Source organism: Candoia aspera, chromosome 2, assembly GCF_035149785.1.
Source record: "Candoia aspera isolate rCanAsp1 chromosome 2, rCanAsp1.hap2, whole genome shotgun sequence".
Classification (NCBI taxonomy): Eukaryota; Metazoa; Chordata; class Lepidosauria; order Squamata; family Boidae; genus Candoia; species Candoia aspera.
Window position 1 is genome coordinate 194,825,997 of NC_086154.1, and position 22,051 is coordinate 194,848,047.

Genomic DNA, 22,051 nt, shown 5'->3' on the forward strand with positions numbered 1-22,051 from the left:
TAGTAGTACAATACAATTTATATTTCACACATGATTCTTTGAAATTGTGCTTCCATATAGTGGACAGAAGGGTCTCAGCATGTGGCAGCACTTCACCAACACTGGATCCAAAAGTCAAGCAGGATTGGGCCACCTGGAGGGTGATACCACAAAACCCCAGGGAGTAGGCTAGATTGGGAAGAAAGCAATGGAAAACTATTTCTATACTATTTTCTATGTTGCCAAGAAAATTATATGCACATGTCCATGAACTCACCAGGAGTCAAGCTAAACTCAAATGAGATTTTACAATAGTTTCAGTTGACAGAAACAACAAAAAATGCTGCCTATTCATTTTTCCAAGAATTTGCTGATAGGAACCAAAATGGACTTACTGAATAACCCAAGAGTGTTTCTACACAAGCTCCTTGTTTTGAGTGACAGCTGATGTGGTAAAATGTGAACAGCAGATGGTGTTTTTCCGTCAGTTTAGCTGGGAGTTTAATTTTCACTTCTTCATAAAAATCGGGACACCTATATTTTTTTAAACAAACAGATATCTATATCTGTATCTCTATATTTGTATTTGTATTTGTATTTATATTTAAGCAGCAAACATACAGCTTTCTTATGACATGAAAGAGAACTACAGGTTTCCTAACCTATTTATTAGCTTTATTGAATAGAGTATGATAGGATTTGTGACAGCATAAATCTGTCACATAGATCATAAATAAAAGTTTTCTGAAAAGAAATAGGAAATGCGATAGAATTTATAGATTAGACCCATGTTGAAGAAAAGACCAAGGAATTGCTGGTTTATGTCCAGAAGAAAATGAAATCTACATTCATATATTCAAAATATAAAATTGTTTACAAATGCATATAAGTAAAATCTGACTTCTTCGATCAGTGTAGACAAAAAACCAGCATAGGTTTATGTTGCAATATTTGGACCTTTCCCCATAACTGGGAAGCACAATGTTCTCTTGCCAGGTTTAATAGCAATTAACTATTGAATCAATGGTGATATTAACATGGAAAAGTTTTCCCATGTTTTTAGATCCAAAACTGACGATCCTAGCCCTACCCACAATTAACATCACTGTAGCAAATGTTAAGTAAAACTGCACTTAAGGGAATTCACACTTTACAAGGAAGATAAAGAGAAAGCACGGCCAATTCCTGATTATGCCATACATCTACTCTTAAGTAACATGAAACACTATAGCTTCACTTTTCACAGTACCTTTTTTTGGAAGGAAATCTTTCAGGTTTTGTTGTTGTTGTTGTTTCAAGACAACAAATGCATAGTAATTGTTTTAATTACTGAATTTAAACATCTTTCATGAAATATCTTTTCTTTTTTTTTTAACCCAGCATTTATAAATACTCGTTTATGCAAATATATTCAAGCTTAAGGCTACAGATGGTAATAATAACCTTACTTGTTATGATATGTCACGGGAGTGTAAACCTCTTGTACAAACTCTGGACCTGTAGATTTTCCAAAGATGACCTACACGGCAAAACATAATCCATTAAGCAAAGCAACCTAAAAAATTACCATGATGCAAAGATTTTTTTCCCAGAATATACCAGCATTTAGTATTTATTTGAAACCTGGCAATATTGATTTTATTTCTGATAAAGTTCAGGTTATGCAACCATTATTTTAAAACATAAAACCATAAAATAGATATGGTATGTTGTCCTTCTTTAACTGGTGGCATAGGAGCATGCAAACCTTCAAGGAACACAGATGCCAGACCGGCAGATTGGAAAACAATTGGTATCCATCTTTTAAGACAAGAGTAGATATGTATCCTCCTGCTCCATCAACCCATGTTTTGCAGTCCCCAGACCTCCTCAAGACTGTACAACTGAATTTTGGCCACAAAATGTCAATTTTTAGTGGCAAAAGTTAGTCAATTTAAGCTTTAAAATAAATGTGAAAAGCTCCTGGGATGTATTTCTTTTGTGTAAAACAAAATTCCAGTCGAATGAGTTTACTTAAATTGAACATTTTACCCTTTAGCTGTTAAATGGAAGAAATTATAACCAAAATTTTTGATCAAAATAATGCTTTAGCAAATGAACTATCAGAGTATAGCTAATTTTTGTTCTTTGATCATATTTAGAAATACTTAAATCTTGTCCCCACTCAACTATAAACAGATACACTTTGCCAATCAGTCAATTATGCAGTTTTAATTAACTCAGCCTCAGTCTAAATGGCCATGTCTAACTGAGAAGAGCACTGGATTTCACCTGGGTTAGCATCAGTACAAGAACACTGGATGCTGGCTGAGCTGAAAACATTTCCTAAGTGAAACCAGTGCCAGCATCCTAGAATAATCTGGTTTTATCCAAAGGTAACTGGAAGCATTTGATGCAAAGAAGAGGCTCTGTATAGGAAATTTGTATGAAAATATATCTACATGCTTCTGCACAAACCAAACAGGCAAAATAATGATGGACTTTCTTACCGGCATTGCACAGGCAGGATTTTCTCCACACATATATTGAATCTTAATGGTAATGTTTCGTCCTGAAGCCAAGCGGTTTACAAAATTCAGCCGTTGTGGATACACATAAAGAAGATTTCTAGGGGGAGGAATCATCATCATAATCATCCCTACAGATAGTCATGCTTGTGCTAGTTTCTCACTTTCTTCTCCCTCATCAGCAATACCTTTCAGAGAATTACTGATGTACAAAAATCTTGAAAGATTACTTCTAATAGGAAAGTGGATTTTACTATTTTTAAGACAAATACACTTTTTCTTTTAGATTGACACTTTTAGAAACCCAGACTAAACATTTGCCTCCAAGCGCAAGGATGAAAAAACAGCTTTGTAGTGTATCTTGGCATTTCTCTGAATTATCAGGAAAGTGAAAGAATATGTTCCTCCCTCAAATTATTTATTTTAGAAACAAAACTGGCAAAGGCAAAATAAAGGATGTAGAAGAAAGATGTTGTGTGCGGGACTCAGAATTGACAAGATGGTGGACGGAGCACCACAATGCAAACCTCATTCCCTTTGAATGCGAGACATATACATGCAAATGGGTGGGCTTGGATTGTGACACTCTGTCTGCCTTCCTGTCAATTTTGACAGAACCCTTCCCTGTGAATGCTATTGATGCTAAGAAAAATAACATTCAAAGCATGTTACCGATCTGGTAATTTAGGGACAAAAGAATGCAATTCTAAAGCAATTTTATTTAAAAATTAATGAAACCCATTTTCAGAAAGGAAAGGAAATCACAAAATATTTTAAAGTGCCGGTGTGCAAATACTACCGGATATTCCTTGATATTTTCAGTGAAATGTTTTAATAAGGTAATCATCTGGTTGAAACTGGAGATCTGGCATATCTATAATTTTTAATGCCCCAAAATTTGATGCTTATCCACATAAGCAGGACGTTAAAAGTTTGAGTTCCTCCAGATCAAAGGCAAACAAGAGATCTTGGAATGGCCCACTAACATAAGATGGCCCCACTCACTTTGCATTGACATCTCGTCCACCTCATTCCTCATTTCACAAAAAATATTAAAACAGCAGCCATCTAAAGGTAGACCATTCCTGAGCTAGGATTTATTTAAGTGGGTGGCTGTCCTAATAATAAATATGTTAAAACTATACTTGATAAATGGGAAACATTTCCTAATACAGCGAGCTTCCAAGCCAGATTCTCACACAGTTACCACCATACCATAATTCTCACGACTTCCTTATTATATCATTACAGTATGTCAGAAATGGTGAATCAGCTGGAAGTGCTGCAGTAAACAAACAGTTCACAGGTGAATGTTTTATTCCTTATGATGTGAATTATGTTAAGTAGAATATGATAAAAAGTGGTCAGCTTTGATTTAATTTAAATAAAGACCGTTTTTCTGAAAACACAAACACAAGAGTAAGAGACAAAGTTTGTTCTGGTTGCGTATCAGGAAATATTTCCTGAGCAGATTGATATTTAATGTATTTTTGGAGTTATTTGTATAATGTATTTTCGGAGTTATCTAAAAGACAAAAAAAAGTCTTACTTAAAAAAATAAAATTGCAAAGCGATTTGTTTAAATAGATAAAAAGTAGCACTACGGAATTAATTCTCCACCATTCCTCCTTGTAATTCCTTTCCAATAATATTTTGTCCTGCTGGAGTTCTTATGGATGCCTTGTTTCTTGCTGAGAAGCGGAGAGGGCTAAAAATGGGGCAATTCCTCCATTTAAAGGGACCACGCACAAAATTGTTTACAGTTTTGTTTCTGAATGTAGAACCTCTCTTAAATAATCTCTACACTTGAAAGAGAATATTACTGAACTACATGCATATACAAGGTTTGTTGGTATCTCTTTAGAAAATGGTGTGCATGTGCAAATCAGCAGTGCTGTTCTCCGATCAGCGGCACTGCTTAATATATGCAGCAATGTATATAAGCCCTGCCATACAATGCTGTGGATGCACTTCTGCTGGGGAACTTATCCCTGGCATTCAAACAACACAGGCATCAAGCCAGTTGCAATGCGCTGCAAACCCCACAAAACCCCATTTCCTTGCTCTCCTTTTAAAACCATGCCTTTTTCTTAATCTGATTCAGAGATGTGTTTGTGTGAATTTGTACCTATTTAAAACATCAACACTGCAGGTAGTTTTTGCTGCATGAAATACTGAACACAACTATTTACAATACTGTATTTCACTAACTGCAGTAAACAAAGGTTTGAGGTTCTCCTTACTGTATGTGATACATATAAAACCTATTTGTTAGGAAATTAGAGTAAGTCTATTCAAGTCTCCATTTCTGGAGAATTCTTAGAAGTTTTCTGAATAATTTCCCAAGTTAAGGAAAAGCCAGACTGGTAGAGCTCCCTATTATTGCTGGCTCTTTCATTTCTTCTTGCTCTCCTTTCATTTCGCGACGTACTGACGAGTATGGCTACAAATGAAATGAGCTTAGGAAAGCCAACGACTCTCTTTATGTTTTTCCAGCTAGGAAACATAATGGCTTCTTCCTTGCCCAATTCCTGTTATTTATATATTTGTTTTTGTATTGAATTTAACATGTACAGGAGCCTCCAACTGTGTAGCTCTAGGCAACTTAGAAACATTCTTTCACAATAAAATTCAGACTAACAAACCATCAAAGCTCAGCATCATAAAAACTCTAATTTAGAAAACTCTGAACAGGTAAAAAGAAACTGTAACGAGAAGGCCAGCGTCAACTTCCGTGGCAAGTTGTTCCACTGACTAGCTCCTACCATGGAAAAAAACAGTGTTAGCTGTTGATGTCAAAGGTATCCGTGGAGGGAAAGCTGCAGAAAATAGACAAAACAATCATCTAGCCACAATATTCTCAGCTAGCTGTTGTTTCTAACTGTCTTCAAAGGCAAATACAGGCAAAACATCTTTGCAATAACCTCATTGATTCATCAAGAGCCAGACAACAAAACTAACCTATTTCTATCTGCTTTGATGTACACATGAGTCTCCTAATCCAGCAAGAGGGATAAAATACCTTACCTATATACAGTATGGGGGACATAAACTTCTCGTACTGGAAACTCCAAAACCTCTTTATGAATACGACTGCGATTCTCCGTGAATGGCTTTACCTGCAACAGCTCTGGGCTGAGACAACAACTGAGGCCTTCTGAAGCAGGGGAGACCTCCAATTTAAGCAAACCTTAGGAAAATTAATGAAACGAAAGTGATATGGTGCATTAAAAGTAAGAAAGCCATAAGGAAGTCCCTAATCTAACAAGTCTGGTTCACGTATGGTCTAGCATGTATATACCCCGACTTGGCTGAAAGAAGTTGTTGTTTTACCCTCCACAGAATATCTAGCATGCGTTAGAATCCATATGAGCAAGAGTGTATGAGAACAGGCCCAGCTCATCCAACTAGAAAATAGATGGGCATGAGGAAAGAACAGAGAAAGCTCACCCTAATGATGGCTAGGAAGAAATGGGATAATCTGGGAATAGGATGGCAGGGCTTGATCTAAGGCAAATGGGTCTAAGAGAAGCCCTTGGGGAAGGCAGGACTCCTCAAGGGAAGTTGGGAGGGCCCAACTTCTTCACTACTACAAGACAAGGTGGTAGTCACCACCCACTTGGATGTCTTTAAAAAGAGATGGATAAATCCACAAAGAACAGGTCATTGGAGACGCATTATGTCTCCAGCACTCCAGAAGCATCCAGTTCGCTACACCAGGAAAGAAAACGCAGAACTAATATTGGTCTTGGCTGATAAGTAGTAGTTTATTATGGTCTTAAGCCAGAGTGCAAACAAAAATACAAACCACAGAAATAAATGTAATAAAAACATACATAAAACTTAAAACACTGTAATTTACTTCAGCCCAATCATTTTAATCATAGTCCAGCAAGTTCTTATGCTTTAGCAATGACGTGATTTTTGCTAAAAAGCAAAATCAAGTAACTAAATATGCCATGTTAGAGATTCTATGGGGCAGAGAATATTCAATATGAAAGTTATTCATGTGGCCTGGTAAGATTATTATTATTATTGCTATTGCTATTGCTATTACTATTATTATTGGCTGAACTAAGCTTGACTAAGAATCAGAATAAAACTTGCAACAAACATGTTTGATTAATTCAACCTTCCTAGATTTAAATGACATATTCTCTGCAGGGGTATTGTCAGGGCCGCAACTAGGGTCTGTGTCACCTGGGACAAACATGGATTCCATGCCCATTTCGGCGCCCCCCCAGTGTGGCGCCCAGGGCACATGCTCTGCTTGCCCCCCCCAGCTGGGGCCCTGGGTATTGTTACATCTATCCTCTAAAAGTGCCAAGAGAGAGGCATCAAACAGCTCTACAGAATTCCTAATGTTGTTTAGAATAAGTAAGTAAGCTTAAGTAGTTTGCAAGAAAGCATCTCTGGGCATTTCTTAAGGCTCACTAAATGCTTGAGGTTGGACTCATATCATTTTAGAATCAGACTTGCAAGATTCTGTTATTATAGCCAATCTTAATAAAAGTAGTTTTTATTTTATTTTATTTTTATCCCGCCTTTCTTATTTTTATAAATAACTCAAGGCGGCAAACATACCTAATACCCCTTCCTCCTCCTATTTTCCCCACAACAACCACCCTGTGAAGTGAGTTGGGCTGAGAGAGAGCGACTGGCCCAAGATCACCCAGCCGGCTTTCATGCTTAAGGCAGGACTAGAACTCTCAGTCTCCTGGTTTCTAGCCCAGCACCTTAACCAGTACTAGTCTGGTCTAACTAGTGAGGCTGACATAGAAGACTGAAAAACAACTTTTAGGCATTTAAAACATTTAGCTTGTCCAGAGCCTTAGACAGATGCAACATGACTATTCTTATATTAATATGTTTAAATTAACCCAACGTGTCTCCATAACACTTTAGCCTAGTTCAGACAATTTTTCTCAGCTACACAAACCATGGTAGTGAGGAGTGCTCATCCTTCCCTTTGCTTGTTGGCTTCATTACTTACATTAAGTTGTAGTTCCCCCTTGCATTTGAACTGGGGGCTCTAGTAAACAAATAAGCCATTGATTAACTTTGGAAAAAAGTTAGTAATTTAAAAATAGTTGGGATCTGGCCAGTGCATAATACGAGTACCTAATTTTAACATTAAGCATACCTGGTATAGACTTTATTCTTCTCTGCAAAGAAGACCTCTTGTAATCAGCTAAAAACTTGAATAAGTCTTCATCACTAAACCGATCTCCTTCCTGGAAACAGCAAATTTTTGAATAATGATCCATTGAAAACTAACTTGCATATTTATTTGTAATTAAGTACATATAAAAAACATATAGTATGTATTGACTATTAGACAATGTCAGTTCCCTTGTCTTCAGTTTCCTTCACTCTACAGTATTGGGAAATAAATTTATCTTCTAATAATTTTTCATAGAGGACTCACATTGTCTCTTCCTGAACTCATTTTACTCTTACTCTAATTTCTTTTACTTCTTTCCTTTCCTTCCATGTCCTTTTTACCAAAATCTTGACAAAACTAAAAAAAATATTTCCCATTCAGAACCTTTCATCAACATTTTATGCTTCATTAATTCTCTTAAACTTTCCTGATTAAGAATCAAATCAATCACACTTTTACATTAAATTGCTTTTTTTTCCCACCTGTACAGAAGAAAAGATTTATGTTTAAACGAAGTATTTGAAATAGAGACCTTTTTCTGAGCACAACAAACACACAGAAACCAATTAGGTTGTTTGACAGTCCAGATATTTATATACAGATAGTCCTCACTTACTGATGGCAACTGGGACTGGGAACTCCATCGCTAAGCAACATAGTCATAAGATTCGACGTCACGTGACCATGCCAACTTCGATGGCAGTTCCAGCAGCCCCAGTTGCATCATTAAGCGAATCTGGTGTAGTTGCAGGTCCCACAGTCACACGATCTCCATTTGCAACCTCCTTCTGGCTTCCCCGTTGACTTTGCTTGTCGGAAGCTGGCAGTAAAGGTCATAAATGGCAGTCATGTGACCACAGGATGCTGTGGTAATTGCGGGCCAGTTGCTGAGCACCCAAATCATGATCACAAGACTGTAGAGACGCTGTGACAGCTGCAACTACAAGGACCTACCCCTCATGCAGCACTGTTGTAACTTCGAATGGTCACTGAATGAGTGGATGTTAAACAAGGACCACCTGTACCTGGACTGCAAACCAATCTAATTCCTACTTTCATATGTATTCACAACCATCTAGGCGATATCAGTTCATATTTTTTACATACATTTTATTTCATTCATTATTTAACTTATACCTTAACTTCCCTGAATGTATTCATCATCTCCCCTCCACAGAATAGTCCACCTTCATTCAAATCTTTATCATTTTCTCCTCTTACATTCCAGATTATAATCTCCCATATGCCATGGTCATCATCAGATTGGTCTATAGCTATTGACCTCTGCAGTCCATCATAGCATTGATCAATCAAGGTTTTATCATAACACTTTTTAGAAAGATAGGTAAGGTGTAGACTAGCTATATTTATGCCACATGCGGTATTCCTTGTTGACTGTAACAGTGCAACCAAAACAAATTTTTATCCCAAGTCTGATCAGTCTATTCTGTGAAAAGTTGGACTGCTAATCTAGAGACTACCTTAGACTCCCACATATTTTGCCAACTAGGTGTTTCATCATCATCATCATCATCATCATCATCATCAAACCTTGGTCAATTTCTGATTAGCCAACATTCTCGTATACCTTAAGGTATACCTTAATCTATTTTGACAAAAGTTAAAGATACAGAGATCAGGACAATAGTAGCAATATGGCCAGCCCAGTACTCAGAACCCTTTTGTACCATTACAGCAAGGAATGAGTGGCACTTGGAACTACTCATCTGGAATAGCTTCCCAACAACATACTGTACCTGTTTAAAAAATGTGTTGACAGTCAGAGTGGTGGTTCTGAAGTTCACTGGGCCAGGAATGTCATCTGAGCTAAGGCCTCTTTCAGAATACTTTCTAGATTGCATTGTCATCATTTTTCGATCACCAATGGACCCTTTTCCTTCAAATGTAAAATTTCAAATGCATCTTACTTGGCTTTATTGAAAAAGGTAAACATGGCTATTGCTACATAGTACTATTTCAGAATATTAATTACTAACAGGCTTCTCCTGTTCCTTACACTTTCTACCATCTCATCTTTTCATTGAAGAAACATATATACTTTTAGCACATATTATGAGAATAGATGTAATTACATTTTGAATATATAATTCATACTGATCCAACAACCTAAGAGACGGCTTTATACATGGACTTCACCAGATGGACAACACCGAAATCAGATTGACCAAATCCTTTGCAGCCAAAGGTGGCGGACGTCTATACAGTTGGTAAAAACAAGACCTGGAGCTGACTGTAGTTCAGATCACGAACTTCTTCTTGCACAATTTAGGATCAGACTAAAGAGATTAGGGAAGACCCACAGAACAGCTAGATATGAGCTCACTAATATCCCTAAGGAATATGCAGTGGAGGTGAAGAATAGATTTATGGGACTGGACTTAGTAGATAGGGTCCCAGAAGAACTATGGACGGACGTTCGCAACATTGTTCAGGAGGGGGCAACAAAATACATCCCAAAGAAAGAGAAAACCAAGAAGGCAAAATGGCTGTCTGCTGAAACACTAGAAGTAGCCCAAGAAAGAAGGAAAGCAAAAGGCAACAGTGATAGGGGGAGATATGCCCAATTAAATGCAAAATTCCAGAGGTTAGCCAGAAGAGATAAGGAATTATTTTTAAACAAGCAATGCGTGGAAGTGGAAGAAGACAATAGAATAGGAAGGACAAGAGACCTCTTCCAGAAAATTAGAACCATCAGAGGTAAATTCCAGGCCAAAATGGGTATGATCAAAAACAAAGATGGCAAGGACCTAACAGAAGAAGAAGAGATCAAGAAAAGGTGGCAAGAATATGCAGAAGACCTGTATAGGAAGGATAACAATATCGGGGATAGCTTTGACGGTGTGGTCAGTGAGCTAGAGCCAGACATCCTGAAGAGTGAGGTTGAGTGGGCCTTAAGAAGCATTGCTAATAACAAGGCAGCAGGAGACGACGGCATCCCAACTGAACTGTTCAAAATCTTGCAAGATGATGCTGTCAAGGTAATGCATGCTATATGCCAGCAAATTTGGAAAACACAAGAATGGCCATCAGATTGGAAAAAATCAACTTATATTCCCATACCAAAAAAGGGAAACACTAAAGAATGTTCAAACTATCGAACAGTGGCACTCATTTCACATGCCAGTAAGGTAATGCTCAAGATCCTGCAAGGTAGACTTCAGCAATTCATGGAGCGAGAATTGCCAGATGTACAAGCTGGGTTTACAAAAGGCAGAGGAACTAGGGACCAAATTGCCAATATCCGCTGGATAATGGAAAAAGCCAGGGAGTTTCAGAAAAACATCTATTTCTGTTTTATTGACTATTCTAAAGCCTTTGACTGTGTGGACCATAACAAATTGTGGCAAGTTCTTAGCGGTATGGGGATACCAAGTCATCTTGTCTGCCTCTTGAAGAATCTGTATAACGACCAAGTAGCAACAGTAAGAACAGACCACGGAACAACGGACTGGTTTAAGATTGGGAAAGGAGTACGGCAGGGCTGTATACTCTCACCCTACCTATTCAACTTGTACGCAGAACACATCATGCGACATGCTGGGCTTGAGGAATCCAAGGCTGGAGTCAAAATCGCTGGAAGAAACATTAACAATCTCAGATATGCAGATGATACCACTTTGATGGCTGAAAGCGAAGAGGAACTGAGGAGACTTATGATGAAGGTGAAAGAAGAAAGTGCAAAAGCTGGCTTGCAGCTAAACCTCAAAAAAACCAAGATTATGGCAACCAGCTTGATTGATAACTGGCAAATAGAGGGAGAAAATGTAGAAGCAGTGAAAGACTTTGTATTTCTAGGTGCAAAGATTACTGCTGATGCTGACTGCAGTCAGGAAATCAGAAGACGCTTAATCCTTGGGAGAAGAGCAATGACAAATCTTGATAAAATAGTTAAGAGCAGAGACATCACACTGACAACAAAGGTCTGCATAGTTAAAGCAATGGTGTTCCCCATAGTAACATATGGCTGTGAGAGCTGGACCATAAGGAAGGCTGAGAGAAGGAAGATAGATGCTTTTGAACTGTGTTGTTGGAGGAAAATTCTGAGAGTGCCTTGGACTGCAAGAAGATCAAACCAGTCCATACTCCAGGAAATAAAGCCAGACTGATCACTTGAGGGAATGATATTAAAGGCAAAACTGAAATACTTTGGCCACATAATGAGAAGACAGGACACCCTGGAGAAGATGCTGATGCTAGGGAGAGTGGAAGGCAAAAGGAAGAGGGGCCGACCAAGGGCAAGATGGATGGATGATATTCTAGAGGTGACGGACTCGTCCCTGGGGGAGCTGGGGGTGTTGATGACCGACAGGAAGCTCTGGCGTGGGCTGGTCCATGAAGTCACGAAGAGTCGGAAGTGACTAAACGAATAAACAACAAATTCATACTGAATCTGCTGTTCAAGAAAAGAATCAGAACCTCAATCTCATTTACATAACAACCTTGCAGGATATACCACCATTTCGAAAGAAAACAAAGGGTGAAAGCTGGTGATTTGACCAACATCTTATAGAATAATTAGTTTATATGCTAGAATGGTGAAGATGCTACTGTGATGATTTAATACAGTATAAAGTATAATGCCAATAAACATATCCTATATTCTTATTACAGGTGGCTGTTCAAGGATGGGGTTAATCCTTTAATAAGACCATATGATCATGAAGTATTAGAGTTTTCCTGTAATTGAACTATTATTTCCAGAGAAAGACTCTTTGTATCAGCTAAAGAGAATCTTTGGATCCAACTCTTAAATGATATAGATGATATATACATTACAGTAGTGATGGAGACAAACCACTGTGGAGAGTCTTTTTCCAATGGTCCATCTATTATGAGGACTAGCTTCCATGTCAGAACACTACTTATTTAACCATACTGGCACTTACTTAACTAGATGGCTATGTCCTATTCACTATAATGTCAAAGGATATGCTTCAATTTTCATTGTATGTGGCCACATAACTCAGTTAAGCCCTACAATTATAAAATTACACAGAGATTATAATTAAGAGGGTAGATATTTTAATTATAAATTAGAACTGGAACGATGGTATTATATCTGTTTATACAGTTAACAGAAAACAGTTAATTATCTAATGAATACATAACATATACGCAGCCTTATTATAATATAGTTAAGCTTACCATTTAAAACTTCTAACTCAGCTATATCTTTTTCAAGTGTTGGAACACTGAAGAAACTTGCTAAATTTATAGGTATCCAAGCAAAAGGCATGCGGTACTTTCCTAAACGTTGACAAAAGTTCTCTGCTTGTTGTTTTAATTTCTCAATCTTGTCCTTAGTCTAAAAAATAAGCAGAAAAATATATGCTGGTCAAAGTCATAAAGACTGATTACACAGAAAAGAAATGACCTAACATGCTGTATAAAATGATCTAAATATTCAAAGCAAATGTGAGACTCCCTGCCCAGATGTTCCCAGAACACCTTATCAGATTGCATCCATCTTCACTGAATCCATGTCAGCAGACTGTGAGTCACCAGCAAGGAGGGGGAGCCGGACTGGAGTGTGAATCATTTTGTTTGGGTTAAATCTTTATTGCCCAAGGTCATCCAGCCATATACCATCCAGGCCATCTGCTGGCTCAGGGAGGAGCACATGCCTTGGTGGATGGAAAGGGGGGAATTAGAGGCTTTTTGATTTTAAACTGTAGGACCCGCAGGAAAGAGCCCATTCACAACTCTGAAAGTATATTGGACACTTCGTTTCATTAAAATGGTTAAAAGAGCGCAAGCCTCTAGACTGTCATTGAGTGAATGCCCAAGCGCCCAGGTTCTTACAGCAAAGCTACATGAAAGTTGATTTTCAATGTATATTAGTAACATAGGTTACTTTCCCCATCAGTAGAATGCCTTCTAATGAGTTAATGGATTGTTACCTTGTAGTAGAAAGTGGTCATACATAATAAAGCTATGAGCTATACTGTTGGGAATGTACACCCTGAGAAGGGCCACTTAGACCAGGTGGGCATGTCATAGACCAGGAATCAGACTAGAGAAGGAAATGGCATTGCATTCCAGGGTTCTGCCAAGAAAACTAAATGAATATTCACAACCAGGACAATGTTTATGTGATACTAGTAAATGAGCTCCTCAAATCAGGAGTTATCTAAAAAGCTTCTGGAAAAGAACTGAGGGCAAGTACTAGTAGCACAGGTGTTTGTGAAGTGGCTACATTAAAACTGAAAGGACATCCAGGCGCTGATTAGTCCAGAAGCAAAAGGAAAATATACAGTATATACAATTGCATATGGAATGTTATAAACATGAATCAAGGTAAACTTAATACTGTCTGAGCAAATCTGCCAAGTCTGAATATAGGTATTGACGTTCTGGGAATCAGTAAACTAAAATACACTGGAATGGGTCATTTGATATCAAAGGGGCATCAGATTCTTTTACTGAAGATGTGAAAAACTTTGAAAAATGAAGTAGTCATGGGTATTAACCCATCAGTGTCCAAGTCAATGCTCAGATACAAGCACTCAAATAAAACAGCATCTGAAATAATGGGAAAAATTGGCCATGCTGTATGAAATGATACAAGAAACACTAACAGAATTTTCCTGAGAAAATTAATTGTTTATAGCAAAGATCTTCTCCCAAAAACCTAAAGAAGAATTCTAATCATGAGTGACTTCACTGAAAGGGCAATACCAAAATCACATAGACTCTATTACCCTGCAGGTAAACATAGAGAAACTCTGTTCGGTCAGCAAAAATAAGATTGGGGGTTCATGGAAGTCATATATAAATTCCATGCAAAATTATAACTTAAAACAAAAGCCAATAGAGTCAGAGAAAAATCTGACCATCTAAAACCTAGTTCAATAAACAGTAAGAAATTAGGAATTATATTTAAAACAGAAGTGCAAAGAAACTGAGAATAATAATTGAATGGGAAACAAGAGATTTATTTAAGAAAGTAATTGAAATCTGGTATCCTAGATTTTACATCAGCAAATGAGACTGCAAATTCATTGCTAACAGTGCTAATATTAATGGGGCTGGTAAAGTTGGAAACTTACTTAAGTCTGAGATATTTTGTGCTAATTTCTTAGTTGTTGGGTAGTGCAAGCTTGCTTCCTAGGCAAGAGTGGGGACATACATTATCTTATAAGAAGGATATACTTGTATTATAATATTTTTTAGAATAAAAATTGCCTGATAAGATCAATTTTTGAGTATCTGCTCATGTACATTTCAAGACATGGGTAGAAAAACAAATGTGGATTGGATATACCTAGAACACCCTTGAAATAAAAAATTTGCAAAAGTTCTCAAGAATACGAAGATGGCCACATAATATTCCTATTATCAGGGTGATATGTATGTAATTTCAGTTAAAAACCTTTATATCATATCTACCTTCCCACTTTCACTTTCTTTTAGAATGATGTAGGGTTCTGCACAATCTCCAATTTCTCCTTGCTGAAGAACTTTTTCAATCTACCAAAACAAAAAGAATCTAATTGACAACAAAATATTATTAATATTTATAAATTATTTTGCTAGCACTTCCATAATGTAAATCTGGAACATAACACATAGTCAGCTTTGCCAATTTAAAAGACAGAAGGCAGAAAAAGAAGCCCTGCACTGCCCTACCATTCTGTAGATACATTGAGCAGAATTTTGTGGCATCCCATTCTTCCATAAAGCTAATAAAACCCTGGCTTCTTTGGTTTATGCAGTCTATATATGTTGGTCTAGCATACCCATTATCCCCATCCAGAATAACCTATGGTCATGTTGCCTAGGATTAAAAAGAACTGTGAGCTATCACCAGTGGCGTGCACCAGGCTGACCAATGTTGATATGCACTGTCTTGCTTGCTTCCATTACAAACAACTCTAGTTCTGGCTCAGGTCAGAAAATAAGAATAAGAAGAAACCATCATTGGAATACTAATAACATGACTCACCTTCAGCACAAGATAGATATCTGATGAAGGATATGTTACCGAAAATACAGCAGCCCTAGCCTGAGTAGAGGAGTCGATACATGGTGTATGAGATCGCAAAAACCCTTTGAATTGTTCAGAATTCAAATCACAATGAAAACTTTCAGAGATCTTAAAAAGAAATAAGATGAAAGAGAATATGCATTCCATGTAGGTTGTAGCATGCATCCTACAATATTGTCATAATGGTACCTGTAATGATTATACTATATACACTTTTCTGGGTGTACAAGTGTGTTAGAATGTGGAGCCAATTGCCTGACTCCATGAATATTTTGGCTTTAGCAAACGGCAGAGCCATGCATTTTTAAATTCAGATACTACTGCCAATCTTACCTCCCATTCAAAGGATTATTGGGGAGATATAAATAAGACTCCTTGTCCTGTAAAACAATGCATAGAACCTCCCACTTGCCTACCATTCAAAATTTGATGGATAAAGAAGAAATGGCTAAAAGAAAAGGAAAATTCTAGAAATTGCTACACTCATTGCTTATTAGTATTACATACTGTAAACCACTAAGAGTCATGTTGATTGTGACAGGCCTGAAATATGTTGAATAAAGACATAAAATAAATTATTAGCTAATTATATTTCACAAAACTAGACAGTTGTTGAAAATTTATTTGTGTATTAGATTTGTCCAAACCTCATGAGATAGAACAAAATAATTTGTTCAAATCACGAGGTAGAACAAAGTAATTCAGGCTGGATTTTCATTTCCTTGGGTCAAAGCATAAGGTTGTAAATCCACTGCGTTATTTTCCTTGGATATCAAGGAAGCTTCAATCCTGTTCCACTTCTCTGGAACTATGAGCACAATATCTTGACAGCCAGGGTGGATCAGGATGAAACTCCAAACCTTTTGTCCTTTATTTAAGAGGACATAGTAGAAATGAAGAAGGGAAGTACTGGATTTCAGTGATGGACAGGTCTGCATTCAAGCCCTCATCATAGGAATTACTACTGCTGTAGTTATGGGCACATTCTGTTTTTTTTAAATCAGATTTCAAGTGTATCCTATGAAATATCATAAAGCTCTACCTTATTTAGAACATATATCCCATTTTGCTGAAAAATAACAGAAAATAGTTACAGCTATTTTTGTATCTTCCCATTCTAGACCATGGGAATATGAAACTTCAATCTCTTTCCAGATCTGGATATTGAAGTAAATCTCATCTGGCCTGAATCAGAGTGGTTTATTTCAAAAATGAAGAATGAGAGTCCCCAGAATGATTAGATAACCTCTATACACATTTTTTTTAATCTATCTATCTATCTATCTATCTATCTAATTTGTCCCTGCCCATCTCCTCCCATCGGGGGAGGTCAATGGCTCATCGTGTGGTCAATGGCTAAGAGGACTTTAGATTTTCATGTTGCCCAAAAGTTACTTGTAACCTTCCAAAGTATAGCCCTTACATGAAAAATATTAACCATGGGCAGGAACTATCTAAGATGAAACAATACAGCCAACCAACTCAGGTAGGCTAATCAGAAACAGGCACACAACTGCAACAACCCTGAATAAAACAGCTAGAACAAACTGCCACACATAGAAAGCCAGCAAGCTCCACCTCCTTGTGTCAAAGCACTGACAATGATATCTAATTGGTAATGAGACATTTGCAAGAAAAAAATCAAGCTTAGAGAACACCAATATCCCAACAAAATATTTAATGAAATATTTCATTTAAATGAAAAAATAGTGCTGCTACACTGTTACCTTTTTCCTTTCTTTTACATCATAGAGAGCTAAGGTTGCAAATAATGGCTCAACTTCTATTTCAAATCTGCAAAGGAGAAAATAAGGCACTGACTAATAATTAAATAATTCATGTGACACAAAATCAAGCACAATGGATACTTAGAATATTACTTATACTGGATACATTAACTCAAAACTTAGTTTTGGTTTATCTACTTAATCCTCAGTGCCAACACTAAACCATTTTAATGAATATATAAGTATATACCCTAGCTCTCTTGTTTTCCCAGTATTTGTTTTAGATAGAAAGTAACATCTCCTATGAGCAGAGGCATGTCTGTTATTTCCAAGACAAATTAACTATCACTCAATATTCAATTAATAATAAATAAGATGATCCCATTTTTCCCTTTGTAAACCAAAGGACTTTTTTCGAGAACAGAGTAAGTGGGATCTAACCAAGCAGATGGAAGAAGATGCTACAAAACCAGTGTTTGCAGATCCTCTTTTACCTAGAACCTCTACCCATAGTGACACCGCCCACAGCAATACAAAGGTTTTTGCGGCCATCGCAATGATTTCTTTGGAAGGTAGAATGAGAGGGAGAGCATTTTACATTTTAACATTCTAAAAAAAAAAATGCCGCAATGCTAACAAAGACCAAATGTGATTAACTGATGAGGCATGGTTAAACTTCAGTTAAACATGATAAAGGCTAGACCTAAAAGTAAAACTAAATTTTAAAATAACATAATGTACAGACACACTGTAGCTAGATAACTCTTACTGACTGGATATATACAGACACCAGAATAAGCAGAAATAAACTGGAGAAATCTATAGCTGACAGAGTGTTTTGTAGACCATATGTGGTAAATTTTTAAAATACTTCCCAAAATAAAAAAGGTTTCTGAATGAAGAAAACTAGCACATGGGGGAAATTTTTTTTAGACCTGTCATCTTCCTACCTCCTACTTTATAGATTTCATTCCATCATTCTGTTCTGTGGATTTCTCTGTATGCCATCTGATTGATTCTTGTCCAACCCCCTAAACATGTGCCATTAGCACCACAGATGTAGGACTTACCTCAGTGTCTGTACTTTCACTACTATCCTATTGCCCAGATACTCCTTCGGGCATTCAGGTATTGGTCGTATTTCTACAGAATCCTCCTATTAAAGACATTAAGAACAGTGATTTGTTTTGGTTCATTTTAGTTTCCTGCATTTTGTCTGACGTCATCTATTACCATCTCTTCATTTCTTGCTTGTATAAGAAAAGTAGTCAGGCAAAAAGTTAATGCAGAAAACACATGAAGTCATCAGAATTATAGTAAAGCCAAGGAAGTTGGTCCAGAATGCAGCAGCCCACACATTCACAGGGCAATTACGATACTAAGACTTTACATCATTGCTGGGGGAGCTGCAGTGGTCACTGGTATGTTTCTGAATGCAATTCAAGTGCAAGGTGGATCCACTCAATTACAGTGGCGATGAGTGCACCATTGGGAATATTGAAAGAACAGGTTAGGGATAGATCAGCATGGAGAAAATCTATCTATGTGGTTGCTAGGAGTCAAAAACTACTTGATGGCACATAATCAATCAATCAATCAATCAATCAATCAATAAGATTGATTTAGAAGCAATAAATGATGCTTCTAAAATGAGCATGGCACTATCAACCATGTTATCACACTGCTTCAGGACAGAGCAACAAGAATCGTAGAACCAACAGACTGGCACATTTTAAGAATATTCTCAGCCAGAAAAACTGACCAAAACAAGTTCAAGCAGAGCAGTTCTGAGAGTACTGCTCTGTACTTCTTTTAAGCAAGCTAACAATGGCAGTTTTCTCATAGAGCAACCTTTTTCCTCAGATTTTTTAAACTACAGTTCCCATAGCTAATTACACCAGCTGGACTAGATGGAATTATTGTCTAACATATTGCATTCTTTGTATTATAGTTCCTTTGAAAGCCCAGACGGTTGCAATATAGCTGTGCCAGAAAATATACGGCTTACCTCATCTATACTGGGATACAGAGCAAACAATTCGGTAGGCCTGTTGGCTTGCCGTGCCTCTTCGTTTTGCTTTTGGATGTCTTCTGCACTGGCCGTCTGTAGTAGGCTGGTCAGTCGGGGATCAGGTGGGAGGCTGCGCAGACAAACTTCTCCAGATGTCAAGGTGGCTCTACTGGATTCATCACAGAGGACTTTTAAGTGCCTGGGATCTGCCTGCTCAAGAGAATTGGGAATAGTTTTACAGGTGTTAAACATACTGAATATTTCTCTGTCATATTTCTGTGCTTACTCGTAGCAGTGACAACATTTCCAGCACCATGGAATAAATGTTAAATGGAGCTAATAACTCTCCTCTTCAACAAGGTCACTTATTTCATGCAAAAACAGTGGAACACAAAAAATATCAGATACTTTGGGAGAAGATAACTACAAACTTTTGGATAGCTACTGAGCTTAACACTTAAAGATGAGGTGACTTTCTTCTCTTATTCAATATCCCTGTTGTTTAAAAAAGAAGGCTTTGTTGCTTTTCAAACAGCAGGTAGATTTCCTTCAACTTGGTGCTTTCCTTCTAATTTGGGAAGGAAGTTCAGAAGTCCCATTTGAGTGGCACTGTAGTATGACACAGAACTGCTCCCAAGGCATACTTGGGAAAAGAGGCTCCTCCCATTGACAGCTTTGCTCCACCACTTCCTACTGCTCCATTTTTCTCTTCAAAACATTCTTTCAAGGCTATTCTAAAGAATACCTGATAACTGGAATCGTGATGATCCAACATTTCAGACTCAAATGTTTGCTTTCGAAGGCTTTTGTGGAAATCTCTTCTGGATCCCGTTTGCATTAAGGTATAAGCCTCATTATTTCCTTGATTTCTTCAATAAAATAGCCAATTAGATTTCAGTTTTAGAAAAATAGAGAAAATGAAAGATCAATTGCTGTCATGTAAATAAATTCTATTAAAATGTATACAATACCCCAAATTAATTTAAGAACTGCTTACACGGAATATAAAGTTATAATAAAATAGTAAATTGCTATATGGGTTACAACTACAGAAGAATATGGAGGGCAATCCTTGCGCATATTTTTTTTCAAAAGAACACCAACACTCACCTTCCCCACAGAAGCTCCATGTTCCAGATGTTGTCCAAAACTTTCATGAGAAGCATGCCCATGGTATCTTGGGTCTAATAAGTTTTCAGACCTATTTTTCCTATTTTCTGCTCCTCTCCAATAGATCAGTGATACTTCCTCAAGACAAAAGGCAGGTGCCACTGCCCCTACTGTTTTGTAGGACATAATAGAATGGCCATCTAGTATTTCGAGTTGATCTGGTCACTCTTTGCTGCACCTGAGAACTTCCTGTCACTTTTTAATGATGCAGAGTACTTCCAGATGAGGGTTGGTTAAACCACCAAGTATGCACAACTCTCCCAGGTAATCTGGGGAATGCTGCTGTATTTACACAAATGTGAAAACCCAACCATTATTGTTTCCTTTTAGTTGGATCCAAATATGGTTGCATGCCCCAATACAACTGTGGCAGACCATTATTAGCAGCCGTAATATTTTCTGGACTCAATCCAGATAGTAAACCTAACGAGAGAGTAATTGCCTTACTTCTTGATTAACTAGATAATTAATCAAGACTTCAACTTTTCTCTGGGTAATTATTCAGTTATAAATTAAGAACTTACTTTCGATTCACAATCAACCAGTCCCGAATATAGGTCTGAACACAGTCCCGGACATGAAGATCCAATTCCGTTCTGGGAAGGAGCAAAAATATTTCTATGCATAATCAGTGTATAAAACTAGTCAGTATAGTATCAGCAACATGGCTATTTATCCTGCATAATAACAATAATTGTTACTTTTCAAGACACTTATGTACTTCCCAAATCTAGTTTCCAAGACAAATTTTTGAACATCTTATTCAACATGTTATTAATAAAATAACATCTATAGAAACTAAGTTAAAAATTAAAAGACACTGATAGTATGTATCAAGTATAATGACTATATTCCAAAGTATAATTCACACAATGTCTAAATAATGAAACAAATATCAGAGAAAGGGATTGGGGGAGCATGGGCCTGCTAAAATACAGTTCAGTAAGAGAGGGAAAATGTGATGGTAACACAGATAAGATAATCTCTTTGTTTATCTTATCAGAGGAAGAAGATGTAGCTTATAGATACAGTACATGCTTTGCATGAAAATGTTCAGTCTTGAGATCTCCAGATCAATTAGTAGAAAATTCTTCACAGAAAGAGAAAAAAAATGCTTTAACAAAAAAAAATTAAACTGAAAAAAAGAAGTAGATACACATTAAATACTGACAGTCAGTAAACAAAATGTTACATGACTCAGCTGGCCATACCAGCTTCCAAAGAACTGAACCGCTGAGTGAACTTATCACAAAAGCAAACTTTTACAAGTCCAATCAATGGATACTCAAAGGAACTCAAAATAGTTCCATATTGTCATGTTTACTGTTAATTCATAGCCCAGTTTATCAAGCCTCCTGTGGCGCAGAGTGGTAGGCGGCAGCATTGCAACCGAAACCCACCCCACAACCCAAGTTCAATCCCAGCAGAAGCTGGATTCTCAGGCAGCCGGCTCAGGTCGACTCAGCCTTCCATCCTTTCAAGGTC

The 22,051-nt window shown here is 37.3% G+C and overlaps 1 protein-coding gene across 1 annotated transcript in view; it reads right to left on the bottom strand.

Moving 5' to 3' along the window:
• DOCK8 (dedicator of cytokinesis 8) overlaps window positions 1-22,051 on the bottom strand; it is a 100,834-nt gene that overhangs the window by 56,207 nt on the left and 22,576 nt on the right. Inside the window, exons 4-17 of the mRNA XM_063295108.1 lie at window positions 21,091-21,162; window positions 20,142-20,265; window positions 19,394-19,606; window positions 18,456-18,541; window positions 17,386-17,452; window positions 15,617-15,766; window positions 15,061-15,141; window positions 12,817-12,976; window positions 9,408-9,547; window positions 7,630-7,720; window positions 5,514-5,676; window positions 2,469-2,586; window positions 1,428-1,498; window positions 375-513 (exon numbers count right to left, since the gene is read on the bottom strand). Coding sequence (XP_063151178.1) covers window positions 375-513; window positions 1,428-1,498; window positions 2,469-2,586; window positions 5,514-5,676; window positions 7,630-7,720; window positions 9,408-9,547; window positions 12,817-12,976; window positions 15,061-15,141; window positions 15,617-15,766; window positions 17,386-17,452; window positions 18,456-18,541; window positions 19,394-19,606; window positions 20,142-20,265; window positions 21,091-21,162 — 1,675 coding nt within the window. The remainder of the gene's footprint in view (window positions 1-374; window positions 514-1,427; window positions 1,499-2,468; window positions 2,587-5,513; window positions 5,677-7,629; window positions 7,721-9,407; window positions 9,548-12,816; window positions 12,977-15,060; window positions 15,142-15,616; window positions 15,767-17,385; window positions 17,453-18,455; window positions 18,542-19,393; window positions 19,607-20,141; window positions 20,266-21,090; window positions 21,163-22,051) is intronic.